Source organism: Melanerpes formicivorus, unplaced genomic scaffold (assembly GCF_026170545.1).
Source record: "Melanerpes formicivorus ecotype bairdi unplaced genomic scaffold, bMelFor1.0.p_v2 SCAF_8, whole genome shotgun sequence".
Lineage (NCBI taxonomy): Eukaryota > Metazoa > Chordata > Aves > Piciformes > Picidae > Melanerpes > Melanerpes formicivorus.
The window spans coordinates 12,122,538-12,140,756 of NW_027142360.1; the positions used below are offsets into that span (position 1 = coordinate 12,122,538).

At 42.5% G+C, this 18,219-nt stretch overlaps 1 protein-coding gene across 1 annotated transcript in view; it reads right to left on the minus strand.

Annotated features, from left to right (window-relative positions):
* The window catches only part of FAM180A (family with sequence similarity 180 member A), a 29,042-nt gene extending 11,400 nt beyond the window's left edge, over positions 1-17,642 (minus strand). Inside the window, exon 1 of the mRNA XM_068141685.1 lies at positions 17,396-17,642. Within this exon, the coding sequence (XP_067997786.1) occupies positions 17,396-17,471 (76 nt within the window). The 5' untranslated portion in view covers positions 17,472-17,642. The remainder of the gene's footprint in view (positions 1-17,395) is intronic.
* Between the last annotated feature and the right edge of the window lie 577 nt (positions 17,643-18,219).

Consider the following 18,219-nt stretch of genomic DNA (forward strand, 5'->3'; position numbering starts at 1 on the left):
TTCACAAATGTCTTGAGATGCATTAAGATTAGGACGCAATAGAGTTTATATAGAAACCCACAGTGGTAATAGCCTTTCTAGCTACTTGGCATGAGTAATGGAATGTAAAAGTGTATTAGGAAGACCAAACCCCCCTTAAGTTTACAGAAACAGATATTTCCAGGGAAGGAAATGGTGCATCTGAGCCTGCATCTGTGAGAAGTGGAGGATATTTTCTCTTTCATGATTGAAATAAAATGATGTGGAAGATATGAGTAACGGCAGCCAACTAAAATGATCCGAGAATTTATTTCCTCAGACGGAATTTCCATCGTGCAGTGTTTTCACCTTTTCCCATCCAGAGCAGTGTATGCTGTTATTTATTCTTCCTTTGGTTATAAGGAGGGGGAGGGGTCCCCCTCCTGAAATTGTTTATGCTCACCAAAAAAGATGCAGTCAGCTAAAAGTGTCCATTAATGTGCTGGAGTAAAGTTGCTGCAGAAATTGTGGAGAGAAAAAAATGCACAAAGGGAAATGGAAGGAAAGAAGTGGTGAAATATATTGCTATCCTTCACTTTCCTGCCATATTAACAAGAACTGGGGATAGGCTATGGTGAACACTATATGAGTGAAGGGCAGCAATAAAGGAAAGAAACATGAATCCTCTTCCATAGGTCTAACACAGAGGCAACAAGCAATTTTGGTAACAGAATATTTCAAGCAGAGATGGGAAATGAACCAGTGCTTTTTACTCCTGGCTTCATTGCAGGATCACCTCTCCTTCCCTATCTCTGCTGCTCACAGCAACCCTTATGGGGAGGAAGACAATAAGCAACCTTAATTGAACATTTCTGAAAATGTTTCTTAAAAATGAACAAATGATGGGATATAATAATGACCTAATCTGTTTCTCCCAGGAAGGTACAGAGAAGGAAGGAAGGAAGAAATACCAGCCAGGTGTTGATGTTTTGCTGCTGAGCTGTAATGAAGGATCCTAGGAGCACACTGAAGTGGATAATTCCCCTGTTGAACAATGGAGGAAGAGTAATGGAAATCAAAGCTCTGCTTTGCAGGTAGAGACAGAGGTGCAGCAGCTCTAGGAGCTCTATGCATCATGTAATTTTTTTTTTCTCTGAAAAACGAAGAAAAGGAAAGCTCTAAAAGGAAAGATCTTTACAACCAAATCACTCTCTCCAGTTCTCTGCTCTTTTTATATTAGCATCACAGAGGCTAAAGGGGTAGGCTGGAGCCCTCTACTACCTCCCATAGAGTCATAGAATCAACCAGGTTGGAAAAGACCTCAGAGATCATCAAGTCCAACCTATTACTGAATACCTAACACCTCATGACAGCTAAACCGTGGCTTCAAGTGACACATCCAATCTTTTTGTGAACACCTCCAGGGACAGTGACTCTACCAGCTCCCTGGGCAGCACATTCCAATGGTCAATTACTAAGTGCCTTGTCCAGATCTTCCCCTACTCAAATTTGGATCTACTGCCCTTGTACTAGGACCAGAGAATCGCTCATGGTAGACCAGGGCAGCTCTCCTTCTGGAAGAACTCTCTCTTCACTTTACTGTTCTTTGTAGCTCATGCACTTGTACCTGTAGAGCAAGGGGTTTCCATCTCATATTCATATTGCCTCTATACTCACACAGGAGAGACCACATGGTTCATTGTGGCATGGACTGCTCCTGTTATAGCTGTAGGACAGTTCAACTCTGCCAGCTAAACCCATTGGCTCCTCCTCAGCCCAGCAGTGTCCTGGCTTCACACAGCCTGCTCTCAGAAGCAAGCCCCCTCCCCCACACAGATAGGTGTGAAAACCACCCCCAAAAAGGCCCTCTGGGCTGAGATAAAGAGTTTGCTGAGATGGTAATGCTATACAATTATCTTAGCAGAAGGTGTGTGGGTTTCTTTTGTTTATTGAACTTAATACCGGCCTATCAAAATCATGTTTGGGTTTGTCAATAAATTATTTAATATCCAAGAGTAGTGGGACATCCTGAAAGTAGCCATATTAAGCATCTAGCAATCACTAGAAGTCAATAATTCCTATTTGAATATTATTTTAGTATCCATTCTTTCTCAACAACAATAGCTTCACAGTCTGCCCCTTTTCTATCCCTTTTTCCCCTGAAACCCCAGAGCACCTGGGCTCTGTTGGAGTCTCCTCCCACCCCAGGTGTGGCCACTTGGCCCTCCCCACCCACTCCCCTTTTTAATCCCCGCCAGGAAAGGCAGGAGCCCCAAGCTGAGCCCATCTGGGCTGGAGGATCCTCCTCTCATCTCTGGTGAGTGCCCATGGTGCACACTGGGTGATGGTGGTGGTGACAACAAAGGCCGGGGGGCCTGGTGGCCCCCCGGTTAGGTAGGGCAATGATTGATGACTACTCCAATATCATCCATGTTTGTTGGCTGGGCCTCTTTACTGGGGCTGAGCTCCACTGTGTGGTATCTTGGCTGGTTGAGGGTCTTGCCTCTGGCTCTGGGATGGGTGCAAAAATGGTGGTGGTGGAGCAGGAGCTGTTTAGGTGGGGTGGAGGACAGTGTTAGAGGGATTAGGAGCTGCCTTAGGAAGATGAAGGGTGGTGTGCGGGGAGGCAGGGGTGTTAAGCAAGATGACCTTTAGAGGCTTTTTCCAGCTCTGGAGGTTCTATGATTCTGTGACTCTATGATCTAGTACCAACCGCCTTGCTACATTCAGGGACTCTTTCCACTAGACCAAGTCAGCATCTTTAAGGGCATATTTATTTATTTTTTTTTTTTTCTCTATACAAAGAAATCAAAACACAATCATAGAATCAACCAGACTGGGAAAGACCTCAGAGATCATCAAGTCCAACTGAATACCTAACACCTTATGACTAACTAAACCATGTTTAGTGCCATGTCCAATCCTTTTTTGAACACCTCCAGGGATGGTGACTCCACCACCTCCCTAGGCAGCCCAAATATCTATTTGCACAGAGCTGAAACACTGAACACAGAAGAAAGGAATCCAGTAGCTGAAAATGTTCTTTTTACATTTTGTAGTACTTTCTTTTTCAGTCAGGCTTCCTTGGTTTCCTGCAAGGCTAAAGTGATTGAGTGGCTAGCATTATGCTGAGGCTGACCTAATCACAGCTGCAGCTGCAAGAAGCAGTCCAGTGTGCCTTCCCCCCACATCAGACTCTCCCTCCTTCCATTTGTGCTAACAGTGCTTTTTGTGGCCACACAGTGAGCCGAGTCAGGGATATGTCTGGTCATGAATGAAGGGAAAAAGCAAACAAAAGAAAGAGCAATAGATCTTAACTGTCTCACTCTGTATTGCAGCTGGTACACCAGAATCACTCCTATGTGTGAGGAACTCTCAGTACAAGTGTAGTCCAACTGCTTTTATGTCATTTGTTCTCATATGACTTAAGGATGGACATCAGCCCTGCTTAGGAAGAAGAGAAGTCCTTCCTCATGCCTACAAGCACTTGATCTAACAGCAGAGCTAATTAGGTCCTTTCTGTGGATGCTATCCTCAATTGGTGTAGTCCTTGATCCTGCTCAAGGTGAGAATCAGACCACCAGCTGCTAAAAACTTCTTCCCCTGCTTTTTTTTTTGAGGGTAAGCTCAACTGACACAAAGGTTATTTAAAATTTATTCCAGGACTTGATGATGAGAAAGGAATCAAAGGACTAGCAGGGTGTAGTATGAATTTAATTTCATTATCACAAATGGCAACTCAGATTCTTCAGTCTAAGTATGAACTATTGTCCTTGAGTAGTCCCATAAAATGTCAGTTCAGAGAGTGGGAACAGTATCATGTGTTTTATCCAAACAGATTAGGGGCTGTCTTGGAAATTGCCTCACCTTTTTATCTGGGAGAACGGAAATGTCCTATTCCAAGAGACTCAGCAGATTCCCATTTCGCTGTCTGCCTTTTCATGAAGTGTGTTTTATTGAAACATAATGTATTGGATGGGTTAAAAGGGACACTGCATGAAATTCTGTGCAGGTGATCACATACAAAAAATTACATAGGCATTCTGACTCTAAACTCTATTACCATGTGATCTGCAGATTGAGAGAAATAAGGAATGTTTCTTATTTCCCAACTGAGTTGTCCTGTGATGAATTATCCCTATGGGAGCTGTACCACTGAGCTCATGGAGCTGCTAGCTGAGGTGAAGAAAAACAGAAGTAGTGATGGAGACATGGGAATTATTCACTAAAGCCACCTGTGGACAGCTTCAACTAGCAAGTAAATTCAAGTGTTTGGTGGTGAATCTAGGAACTATTATAGAACTGACAACAAACTATCATTTTATTCTTTTATTGACTGCTCACCTACATGTGTAACAAGAAGCCATTCTTCAAACTCTCTGAGTATTAATATCACACCTCCAAACTGAGGAGGATTAAATGCTATATAGACCAATTATTCTCCCTCAGATTAAAAAGAACCAGTATTGTCTTCATCATTCCTTCAACACTCCATCTGAGTTGAAATAAATTATTAGGAGGAGAATACATAAATCCCAGTTTACTGCTTTTTATGTTCTGGAGTTTCATTTGTTTTTCAAAAACTGAGAAACTCCAGCTGCCTTTCCAGCTGTTCATTGAGCTCCAAATGTCAATACACCTGCAGCTGGCTTTCTTAATTACATGAATATGTGCTGGATGGAGAAACTGTGTAAATCAGCCTTGTCTAATGCAAAAAGCAAGGAGATACTGGATGCTGTCTGTGAGATGAGCTATTTTTTGATTCAATGCCCTTTCAAAACATTGTATGATTTCTAGCAGTGATGATTAAGACAAGAAACCTGAGAAAGTAACTCACAGCTGAAGATGGATTCATGTATATTTCTTGACTGGACTAGCACAACTGTTTTACTGTCTAAGCAGAACGTGAAGAATGAAAAGTTGTGCTGTATCCCCCAGGTAAGAGGCAGGGGAACCACATGTCTCTTCTGGATCAGTGAGTGGGGGTCACCATGAGAAGGCATCTATTCTGTTCACAGCTGCATGAATGCCTGGGCTCCATTATATTAATTTCTGCATTTGCATGAAAATATTAAACCCCCATAAAATGAAAATATCACAGTATCACTAAGGTTGGAAGAGACCTCAAAGATGGAGTCCAATATAATGATCCACAAAATAGAGTGGGTGGATTTCAATGTTTGCAGTGGAGAGGCAAGACAATCACAGAATTATGGAGGCTGGAGACCTCTGAGATCAGCTCTAGCCTATGACCCAACACCATGATGTCAGCTAAACCATGCCAGCAAGTGCCACATCTAATCTTTTCCTAAAGACCTCCAGTGATGGAGACTCCACCACCTCCCTGGGCAGACAATCTGTGTGATATTGCTGGAAACATAGCAAAGAAATTTGAAGGATGAATTCAAAATGGATTATTTTTATAGCTGCCTTCCCCATTCCACAATCATACGCATGGGATTTCCATTTTACAAGCTGTTCCTTGTCATTTCATGCTCTGAAATCTAACTGTTCCTAGATCATTCAGATCTACTGAAATAAAGCAGAGAATGATGTACAACTAGATTCATCATTACATACTGAAAGCCTTGGCAGGTTCTTGAGCAGTGCAAGTTGCAAGGTAGCTGAACACTGTGAATGAGGTCCTCAGGTGACCTGAGCTGGCATCACCAGGCTCGTGATACTGCTCTGTGGGCAGCCAGGTCACAGAAAGCTCTGTGTTTTCAAAGTTGCCTATAAGTGAGAGGTCATTATTGTCTGAGACACTGAAGCCCACTAATGCAATAAACTAATTATTTGTAGGGGTAAACTGATATTCAGCATGGCCACAAAATAAGACAGGGACTGCTTGTCCCCCTGTTTATACTTCAGGCTCAGCAGTGTTCATATACAGAGATCTCAGAGAAGATAGTTTGCTTCTTTAACAGTTTGTGTCTTGTCTGGCACCATGAATTCAGCCAGGAGCAAAAAACTCCTGGGGGACACCACTGACAGGCCTGAAAAGTCAGCTGGACATGATATGCACTTTGATAATGTAAACAGAAAGGAGAGAGGGGTATGAAGTGTTTCAGACATGAAGCATTGGTTATATTTACCTCACTGACAAATCTGTGCAAGTAGAAACTGAGGTCTTTACCTTGATGGTGATATTTTGTTTCAGAGTCCCTGTATGTTTGTGTAGGGGAGATATGTGCACATGTTCAACTTTGGACTTCACACCACTGGACCATAATGGATGTTAACAGTATGCATGAGAGATTAAGGCTGGCACAATTGGGTGCATGCTGGATTGATGGTCTGTAGCACATGCAGTTAGTCATTCAATGTTTGAAGGCCATCCAGAGATTTCCAGCAAGTGTCCAACAGCCTGCTTGCTAAATAAAATTTCTGGCTAGAAAAGGAGTGCCTTTCCAGGGAAATACAATTTCTCATGGTCTCCCTAACACTTAGCTATTTGTCAGGCAGATTCTCTAAAGACAAACTTCTTCAGTAGCTGGAGCCCACAGCATTACCTTGATGTGAACAGGAAAAATACAGCACCATGACAAGACAAGCCCCTAGCTGTGTGATTTCCAGCTTGTATCTGTCCCATTTTTTGTAGTCCCACTCCTAAACATCTCAATTTCCCCCTCAGATCTGTGCATTCCTGGAGGATTCCCTCCATCCACAGCATGCAACATTTCCTGGATCTCAGGCAGAAGGCTGCTGTGTTTCTGCTGTGCAGCAGGGCTGACTTTAGACAGATGAGGCTCAGTGAGAGACAGCAACCTGGTATAGGAAAGAGGGAAGGTTACATAACACACCTAAAAAACCTGGGCTGGAATGCAGGTTTTTGCTGTTATTGATGGCTGATAATGGAACCTGGCATCTGTAGTTCATCAAACCTGGAATCCTCTGAGCTGAACTCAGATGCTATGCTGCCCATTTGTTTCACTCTGGCTTCTCCCAGCCATCTTGTGTGGCTGGGCCATGTCACCATCCTCCTTTTGCTGAAGAGCCAGATACAGCCATCGCACACTGTCCTTTGCTACTTGAGTCTCTCCGGGCCTTATTGTATCTGATTTATGTTGGTTGTATCTGATTCCAGTTCTGGGACACCCTAGTGTGGAAAAGTCTTTGGGTACTTCTTTATCCTTCTATTTTTGTGAGGACCCAGCTGAGCTTTTAATTTGCTTACATCAAGGTAAGTCAGGCCCTTTGAGCTCTGTTTATTTAAAAGGCTTTGTGGTAGAAAGCAACAAAAGCAACAGTCTATATGTTTTCATCATTAGACTGATTACTATCCAAAACCTTCTGCCAAACTGGCACAGCAATCCAGAAAACCAGAAGTGGCTGCAACTATGACAAATGGATGTTTTCACTTAACACAATCTGTACTATATTGGGATGTCTACAAGTAGTGTTTAACTGGAAATGGAGTTCATTCAGTGTCAATGAATGTATGAATAATGGCAGTAAACAAAACCAAGGCATGTCTGAAGTGCCTTTTATTTTAGGAGGGGGTTCAAGACACAAACAGTTCCCTCAGACATGAAATCTGTGTTTAATATGTAAATTCAATAAGCAGATACTTTGTGTTTCTTTGGATCTAGGCATGGATAGTAGGATGAAGTGCACCCTCAGTGGGTTTGCTGATGACACCAAGCTGTGTGGTGGGGTCAACATGCAGAAGGGAAGAGATGTCATCCAGAGGGACCTTGATAGACATGAGAAGTGAGTCAACACCAACTTCATGAGGTTCAATAAGGCCAAGTGCAGAGTCCTGTAGCTGTGTCTGGGCAATCCCAAGCACAATGACAGGTTGGGAGGAGAATGGATAGAGAGCAGTCCTGAGCAGCATGACTTGGGAGTGCTGGTTGATGAGAAACTCAGCATGAGCCAGCAATGTGCACTGACAGCCAGAGAGCCAACTCCATTAAAAGAAGCATGGCCAGCAGGTTGAGGGAGCTGACCCCTGTCCTTGGCAGGGAGGGATTGAAACTAGATGATCTTTAAGATCCCTTCCAAATTAAACCATTTTATGATTCTATGTGAAACAACAATGTAATATCATGGCTGTGAACATTATGAAAACCAGGGAGGAAACTGGGGGCTGCAGAAGAACTTGATCCATTCTTCCAGGGACTGGCAGGAGTAAACAGGGACTTGTGCATCTGCGGCAGTGCTACTGTAACTGGTGTTAATGGGAAAGCATGACTGGTATTAATGAGAAATGGTGTAATCCCCATAGCCCTATAAAGGAGCAAGTTTCTTGCTCTTCCATGGAATAAAATAGGCTGTTTGCTGGGCAGTGGAAAGAGTCTTTTTTCATACCCACATAGTTTAGAAAAGAAAGGGGAGGGGGCAACCACAAGCCAAGCCATTGAGATGGGTAGCGACCTCAATCTATTGCTGGTTCAGTAGGGGCAACTGAGTTTTGTGCTGTAATTGGTGGTGAATTGTCCAGCCTATCTCAATATCCTTCTGTGTCGAGACACTGGTGGGGACCAGAAGCAAACATGAGTCCTGCTTAAGTGAGAAAATGGCTCCAAAGATATGCAGCTGTCCCATGAGTCTGGGAAGCAGACAGATAAGATGAAGACCAGCTGTGACAGATGGACATCTTCTGAAAGATGAGTTCAAATGGGGATGCATGCCATGCTGTCAAGGGGGTGAATGGTACCCTGATCTTACCCATCCACATTTATCACATTTTCTCTCTCTCCACACTTTTCCTTCCTTTTCATCTTTTCCTGTCATTCATACTACTTCCTTTTATTGGGCATTTACCTCCTTTTTTTATCTGTTCTTTCTCAGCATCTCTGCCTATTGCCTTTGCATCTCATGTTTCCCTCTCTGTGACTTAAATAAGCCCTTCCAGACTGGAAAGTCTGTTGTCTTTCCAAGACAGAGAATAAATCAGAAGCATTGGTTCCGTTAGAGGTATGCTACCACCTGCCAAATAGATGGAGATGATGAAATCCTGATGTTTTGGCTCACAGCATATATCCACATCTAGTCTAGTGCCAAAGCCTAACCAAGGTATTCTACTCTCCAAGTGCCATCCAACAGGGTGGAGTGCCATACATTTATCACAGAAAGCCTTGTGCATTTGGGTCTTCAAAATGAGACTGCAGTGCAGCAGTATCCTTCCACTACCCTGTTTTGTCTCTTATTTTTCCCTTTCTCAGCAACCTTTTTTCAGCTACTCACTTGGCTTCTCCTGAGTAGAGAGACACTCAATGAGTTTGGAGCCTGGCTCCTGGCTGGTGACCTGTTTCCCTGTGGCTGGGGAGGAATTTCTAGAGGACAAGTGATATGCTTGCCGATCCTAGGGAAACCAGGCAGCTGCCAAGCCTAACCAGAAAACTGGGCCAGAAATGGCCCCACATATGCTTTCACCAGGGGAAAGGAATGTTTGTGGGAACTGGGAATAGTGGATCCTGTTTAACTCCATTTTTCTCTCCTACTTGCATTCTTCTTAATCTCAAGCTCAGCACTGAGTTCGCCCTGCCACAAACACTATGACAGCAAGACAAGAGGACTGCTGCAGCCTGCAGAAACTCAGAGAGGATTAAAAGAGTTGGCTAAGAGTTGTTTCTGAGTGGGCAAGGGAGCTTCGTGGCTTGCGGTGCAATTAGGTATCTTAATGTCTCTCTATTTCCAGGCATGTGGATAAATGGGAAAGCTGCAATAGCGGTAGCCAAATATACAGGACATCAGCGTAATGAGAGAGACAGGGACAGCAGAGGCACATGGGATCCCTTTCTCTGCTTTCTTTCCTTCCAGTGGGAGAGAAAATTCTATAGAAGGCTCTATAGATCACTTCAGGGTTTTTTGCCTATGTGTTTCCTTAAAGGTGTTTGCTGCTCATCCTTAGGTTACCTTTTTCTTTTCCCGCCCATGACCTTTGATACATTTCCTTAACTGTTTCCCACCATCAGCTATCCATGACCTACATGAGCTTCACCCATGCCAGTGCCATTTTGCTGAAAAACACTTTGAAGAACAAATAACACATTTGGGCTGGGAAGATTTTTAACAGTCAGGGTTACTACAGGAAACCAAATTTGAGCTCATGACAGAGATTGTGGCCTCACTCCTGAGAGTGACAAAACTGTTGTTGACTTTGTTGGTGTGGTTTTGCACATTTCAGTACTTTTAAAGCAAGAAGTAGACAGGTTTGCCCACTCCAAACCAAGACACTAACACAGGTCCTTGCTGCAGCTGTGTCTGTGTACCCAGCCAGTTTATTGGGATCTTGGATGAACTCAGCTCCCTTCAGCAGAGCCATTGAGGTGCACAGAGAGAGCCCTGTTTCAAAGTGGGTGCAAGCTGTGCACACAGACAACCACCAGTACTCATCTGCAACAGCCTAAGCTGGCCCTATGGGTCCTGCCCTGCCTTGAACTCAAGCACAGGCACTGCATGCAAAGTTAATTGTTCCTCCATGCAGTGGAGTAATTTACATTTTGCCTGTCACTGTTTGAATAATCTGAGCCTCTGCAGCCTGATGATGTTCATTAAGACCTGCTGACTTTCCTTTTAATGACATTGTACTATTCAGTGTTTCTGACAGGATTTCTTTCTGCCTGAAAAGTCATTATGTTCTTCCTGAATCAGGCATGATCTACCCCAAGAAAACAAGAAAATCATTTTATGCTTCAGAAACAGAATAAATAAAATATCACCACTGTTAACAACATACAGGACTGGTTGCATACAGTCATCCTGATGAGATCTGGGGAAGTGATTTAATTATCTCACTCACCACAGTGAAAAGGAATGCTAATGTTTCCTCTCTTTAATTACACAGAAAGTTCGTTGGAGAAGGAAAGGGATTTTTTTTTTTTTACTCTGTTTATTTGCATAATGTGAGGTACCAGTGGGGTCTCTGGGCCCAGCAGCCAAGTATAAGGTATTCAGGAGGGGACTCAGAGAGTACTCTACAGTCATTGCACGTGGACATGAGCTATTTCACTGGTAATAGAGTTGCTTTGCCTATGGAAGAGAACATTAGCTGAACAGCATGCATTAGGAGCTGGGAGGTGGCTGTTAAAGGCCAGACAAAGGGAGCTATGAAAAGGTAAAGAGTGGTTTGAATGACAGGATGTGCTTCTGAGACGGACATTGGTTGGGATATGAGGGCCTTTGAGGAAAATCTGGGACTGCAGCAGGTAGATGAGACACCACATCATCCAGGATTCCTAAAAAACCCAAAGCAACCCAAGTGGCAGCTATTGTCTTACTGATTTGCCAATCCTCAGAACTGGGGTGGAAGTAGGATCACTGAGAAGATTCTATTGGCGCCACTTTCCGCTCATAGGTCTCACTTAGTCTAGCACATAGCAAAGGGAAAACAGATTTACATCATGTGTCTTCCTCTTGCTGCTTACCTACATTTCCTCAAAATTGTTTAGCTGCTTTCTCTTCTTAGCTTTTGATTCTGTCAACCACTTTATGACTCTACGAGCTGTAAGCTTTAGCCATTTTTGATGCTTCCTGTGGAGAAAAGAGCCTCAGAAGCACTTAGATTCTTCCTCACTGACAGCCAAACTGCTTTCATAGAGTACAATATCCATCTGTGATCTAAACTAAAATGTAAAAGATTCTATAATCTGTACTCCCTCTGATCTCAATGTGGTTTAGTGCCCTAGAAGAGATGATCAAGAGAAACTTTGATATTTTTAAGCTTTGCTTTCATGCCTCTCAGTTTCAGGTATCCACTGTGAATTCTGATTCATGGATCATCTTCCATGCAGGTTAAATTAATTAAGTCTGCCCCTAAGGGGGCAAATGGGAAATCAGGGCATGCTGGAAAGGATTCTGATTACAGTTGCAGCCCTACCCCATTGGATATTCATCCTGCACAGGCTAAATCCATTCAGAGACTTTTATATTGTAGCTAGCTTTTACAACACCAAGAAGCTTTCCCAGGTACTAGTAACTAATCTCTTTTCAACCCTTTCTTCAGTGCTCTCCCTGCAATAGCTCTTTGTGTAATAGTTTCAGACTGCCTCTGCAGCTGATGCCTTAAAAGACCTGCCACAAAGAATGGGAGGGCCCTGTCTGTACCACACAGCAAAGCACAGGGAAGAGATGTCAGAGCCAGAAGCAATATGACTCTCTCAGTATGGCACTGGGTCCAACTAGGTGATACCTGTTGAAAGGCAGAACTTATTTCCTTGGGCTCATGCCATGCACATGGCTATGACCTTGAAGAGACACCAACTAGAGCCCTTGCACTATCTTTTGATGCACAAGACTGGCATCTTGCCTTGGTGCTGTGTCTGATCTCTGTTCTGTACACCACTGTGTCATACTGATATGTTATATTTTCAAGCAGGTGTGGAAAACTACTTTTGTCTTTATTGTCTTCTAAATTGTTAAAGGGCATAAAATATGCTTCGAATGCCCCCTTCCTACTCCTTACAGTGTAGAACAGTTTGTTTCTTAAGCATCTGGTTTTAGGTCTAGAACATACATTTATACAAATCTCCTACACAGCTCCTTGCCAAGGTATTAAGGAAGTAAATGCATAGATTATATATAAATTGTCTTGTTCAGGTCACCCATCTGCAAAGCTAATTCATCTGAATTTCAATCTCATACTTCCCCTCAGGCAGTGCCTCCCTCTCTTTACATGTACAGTTATGATACTTGGTGCAGTAATAACTTACATCAGGAAAATACCCCCCAGGCCAGAAGACTCCAGCCTATAATCCTGCATTCCCAGGAACTGGTACAGGTTTATGAAACAGATGCAGGACAGGTGGGACAAACCTCTGCAGCAGAACAATCAAGCCTTTTGCAGCATGAGTGAGGGCACCAGAATGGGTCCACTAAGCAAGAAATTTTGGGCAGTTGAGGCAGTTTTCCAAATGATCACATGGCAGCCAGAGAAATGGGAAATATTGCATTTTCTCTATAAGAGGAAACATTCTTTACACAGCCAGGCTTAGACAGAGCTGGCTCTGTTTCATAATGTTTCATAACTTTCATTGTTTTATATCCACTACATATTTTAGGAATTGGGTAACAATGGCTTTATGGAAATTAAAGGAAATTAAATTGAAGCTGCATTTTCAGGAGTTCTTGTAGATGGTCCAGCTGGTGTAATTTCTTTTTACCCTTGCACCAGGCCTTTGGAAACCTTGTTGTGTCCTAAATAAGCTAAGGCTTTAACCTAATATTAAGGTCCACTGAGTTTGCATGTGTGTATGTGTTCAGTATTCAGTATTCCTAAGGTTGGAAGGGACCTCAAAGATCATCAAGTCCAACCTGTCACCCCAGACCTCATGACTAGAGTAGGGAGGACACTACTGCCCACTGCAGGCTTTGAACTCACAACCTTCCCATTAAGGGTCTGATGCACTACCAACTGAACCACTTGAAGGACCATTGAAGGACCATTGTTTGACCATTTGTGTTGTAATTGGATGCTATATTCAGGACATGCTGTTTTCACTCATACTGTCCAAGCTGAAAATGTCAAACAAGTGTTACTGTCAGTGGTAGAATCCCAAAAGTTGCTTGAGAAGGGATTGCCTGGTTACAAGGATGCAACGTGAGTTGAGAGGAAGAGAGGTAAATAAGGTCAAAAGGTGTGGGGACAGTCACTCATCCTTTGCCCACATGGCAAGCCCACCAGCAACCAGGTATGTAGCAGATATGAATATAGAATATGCTACACAGTTCTTCCTTAGAAAAAGACTGGTGGGCTTTCTAGCAACAGCCAGTCTCTTCTCTTCTACACATTCCTCCCTTTCCTGGCACTGGAAAGCTGCCAGCCTACTCTAGTTAACCCCACAACCAGCAACAACCTGCAAAAGTTGCTTATGTAGCAGCTGCTCCATCAAACTCATAAACTCAGTTGCCACAACACCAGAGAAATTACTAGAAGTTTGCACTCTTGTGGGGAAATCAAGGCGCATGGGCCTTATGTTCTTCCAAGTAACACCTTCTGCAGAAAACCTCTAAGAAGAACAAACTGTTTCTCTGGTGTTACGGAACAGTTATTTGAGTTTCACTGAGCACTGGAGACTGGGTACAAAATAATGCATCTGCACCAGAGCAATCTGGATGTAACTGCAATACTGTTTTTGAGGTCTGGAAGTTACAGCACAGCCATTCCCCAAAGGCATGGCTAATAGAGCAAACATACCCTTTCCTCACTGATGAGAGAAGAGAGTTCTGCCATCTTATTTTATGTCTTTCAACCTTTCCTTTCCAGCCTCTACTGAGGGGTGTACTTACCATTTCAGCTCCTTCCCTACTGTCCAAGAAACCACAACCACAAGAAATTATAGTGCATCTTCAGTCCCTGGGCAACCACACAACAATCTACTGTTTGTGTGCCATTTATTTGAATTGGGAAGTCCTTACAGCAAATAAACTATAGCCAGCTGAGATGAAACATACTAATAAGGATTGCCTTGGGGTTTCTCCTCAGGGCACAGACAAGTCTTATAACACAGATCTGAAGCTAACTTCTGCTTTCCACTGTCTTGCTACTCATCAGAGGACTTTGATGAAAGCAACCAGGGTGGCAAGCAGCGACACTCTCCAGTTACCACATCTGCATGGGGTTTTGGGGGCATTTGGTGTTTTCTCTGTGTGTGTTTGCTTGCTTTTGGTTTTGATTTTATTTTGTTGCTGTTTTCTTTATGGTCAAATAACAAGATTTATTCCTTGGTTTATCCAGCAGAAATATCTGGAATTCATATTTGAGACCTTCAGAAATGAGCATGACTTCACCTCTCCCATCAAATAAGAAACATCACTTAGCAGAGACTTAATACTACCTTTCCCCCCCTAAACAGATGCTTCACAAAATCTGAGAGAATATTACCATACAGCTAAGTCTGCAAGAGGTTCACAGAGACCTGACATGATGGCAAGCAAATTATTTTCTCACTACTCAGGATCTTTCTTTATTATTCTGGACACTTCCACCCTAGGGACCAAGATTTTGCCTGTGACTTCTGGACAAATGCCCACAGCTGGATCTAGACAGGTTGAGGACTGTGAGAGATTTTTAAGGCAAATTAAAAGGTGCTCAGTTTTCCTGTCAGAAATGCCATTTTTCTTTTTAAAGTATTATTTCCCCTCTTCCCCCTCCCCCATTAAAGGATGCTTGTAAAAGCAAAAGAAAAGGGAGGTGTCAGTCTGGAGTTCCCACTCCCTAGTCAGCACAAGTATGTTCATATTTCCACATGTCTGTTTTTTTCTCTTGAGCCAAAGCTTAAAATACTTGGTTACAAGAGCCTGGCATCCAAGGCTGCCCCAGTGTTCCCTAATGAAAAAATGGTAAAACCTAAACCTGGTTTTATCCAACATTGACTGCTCATTTCTCTTGCAGACGACTCCTGGTAATTAAAGCAGGGCCCTTTGGCCTACTGTTTTGTAAACAATCTGGACTACTATTCAACATGCAGATGATATGCAGATCTGTCTTTCATTTCCAGCGGACCAGATGCTGATCTGCTATTGTTTTTCTATTGCAAAACTCAACTCAGGAGTTGGATAATACTTAAATGACAGAGTTTTAACGCAGAGAAGAGTCAGTTGTTATTTCTAGAGGGAGGGTAGAAGAGAGTGTGCAGAAGGGTGTGTCATGCCTAGGTACTTAAATTTTCTCTTAGGTTTCTAAGCAATTCAAAAATTAAGAGAGTGCTTTGGCCCTCTAGATAGTGCAGATTGTGATGGGATTGGTTGGGCTAACAAATAGATAGTTTAAGGAGGTCGTCTGAAATAGCTGTTGTTGAAGGTCTTATGCCTCTAAAACATTTGGAGCTGAATAGTCTCAGCATCCATGAGCAAGAAATCTGGTTTCCTCCTCAGCGGTTGTCTGTATGCAATAATTGTGAGAACTGAACTCCTTATCACAAGAGGGAATGAGTCTTATCTTCCCTCTGAAAACAAGCTCTAGAGACCAGATTGAAAGCAATCTGCTTTCCAAAAAGGCACAAAAGAGTTATAATGTTTTCCTTGAAATATCCAAAGTTATTAAAATTGGACTTCAATAGTTGCATGGATTCCTTTAGAGGTCTTGTCTAGTTAAAATAAACATGTTAGCAAAAGTGAAGAATGCCCTTAAATTGCATAGTGATTATTCCATGTTGATGAACCTCTTTCTTTTTGCTATTTCTCTGTTTCATACTCAAGTTGACCTCATTCCTTCAAAAGGCAGAGTTGGTTTTTGTCATATATACAGATTTAGTTCTGATTTCCTCACCTTTTTATGTGTCATCCCTGGAAAGACAAGCTCTTATCTAGAGAATTAAGTGACTTTAAGATGACCGTAGGTGCCATGAACTCTAATTCACAATAAAAGCAGATCTAGGTATAATGACTCATCCTGTATCATCCAAGAGGCTGATGGAAAAGCTGGGGAAAGAACCTGCCATCCTGAATCCTAGGTCAGTGTCCTGTCAGTGAGTCCCCACTATCTGTATGGAACAACTTAGCATTCATACAACCTTATCAGAATCGCATAGCTCTGTTGCTTTGTTCAGCCTCCCCTAAAATGTCAAACCCGAACCCAAACAGCAGACTAGAAAGGAACTGGCTCTAATGAAAAAGACACAGGTGATTGAGGTGGGGAGGGAGCATCAGAAAGTTTGATGTTTTTAACAGGCTCTGGTTCCTTTAAATATTTGTGAATTTCAATATCAGAACCAAAGAAATCTTTTGGGAGGTGTTTCCTTTTTCCACTTTCAGCAGCTACCAAACCCATGCCAAGTACTGGAGGAGAGGATAAAACAAAAAGGGGAAAAGACCTCACATCAGTAACTTTTAAGCAAGCACATCCTATGCAATTCATCAGTTCTCAATGATTTCATATGTTACTCTCACACACTTCAATTAAGTGTCACAACTATGTACTGTCATATTGGCAGAAGCCTGGTAACACCATAGGCGTTATCAAGCTTATTACTAGCACATGTTGTGTGTGCTAGTCTGACAGAGTAAGGTCACAGGCATTCCTAGGCACCTTGCACAATCCAAGCAGTCATGTTGGCTGCTAGCAGGTATCTGCCTGGTGGAGCAGAAGGTTATGCCACCTGTGACTGCAAAGGATCTTGCATTAAGATTTCATGATTTACAGTTTTGCTAATGCAGGAGAAAAGGAGAAGACAAAACAAAAAGGTGGAAAAAAAAGAGAAAAGAAGGTAGTTCTGTTTCTTGGGATATTTATTTTTATATATATATATCTCAAATTTATTTTGTGGAATATATATAATTCTACTTTTATGCACTTATGTATGTATAATTTTCTACTAGTCTCTATAATTATTCAGCTGACTTCTTAGTTAATGGAGAAAAAGAATTCCAGAGTTAGGTGGGACAAATTTTATACATATATGTATAATGGAACAGGATTTCAGGCCAAATATACTCAAATATACATACTCAAAAGTTTTCTTTTAAATAGCTTTTCATGTTTTAATCTTACCTCTGCTCCATCTGTGGGTCGCAGTGGCATAAGTACTGTAATAGAACATCAGCAGCAGCAAAATCTTCCAAAGCATCCTTCTCTTTAAAATATGTCTATCTGTATATTAGCTTTTCAATTTCCTATCTCTTTTCTTTTCAGGAATAAATGAATGGCTCTTCCTCTCCCCCTCCCCCTTTGAAAGGAGAACCTGTCTGTTCTTCTGAATACAGCTGAAGTCAGTGTGCAGCTCCTCTCCCAAACCAAGTCTCCTCGGGATCAGGAAACTTACTTTCACAGACAGACTTTGTTTTTATCCACATCTGGAATGACTCATGGTGCATGTGAGTTTGCTGGCAGCTGTGTGAATAAATATCGTTACATTTTTGTAGCTGAGTTTCATTTGTAAAATGGGCCAGTTGGAATTTATTTTTGTCCAATAAGGACACACAAGTAACTTCATTAAAAGGCACTACTGAATCCTAACTGTGTAGCTACTCCTCTGTAAATCAGTGGGCTTTATGCTAACCCCTGTATAAGGTAAAAGCTCCTCTGGAATGATGTACAGATGCCCTTGGACATTTAAGTCAGGGAGTGGGGCATGTGCTCTGTAAGAAAGTTTTGCTACTGTGATTCATGCAATCACTCCTTTATTAAGAGCATATAATACTGCACTTCAGTTCTGCATGACAAGTCCTGGACTTTTTTCTCTGCTTGGCTGCCCAAAGAGCAGGAAGGTCCAAATCCTTAACTATCTATCTTCAGCAATGCTATGGGAGACACCGAGCCATTCCGAGAACAGTCAGCACTAGCTAGGCTGGATGTAGAGAGGTGATGATGCTGAA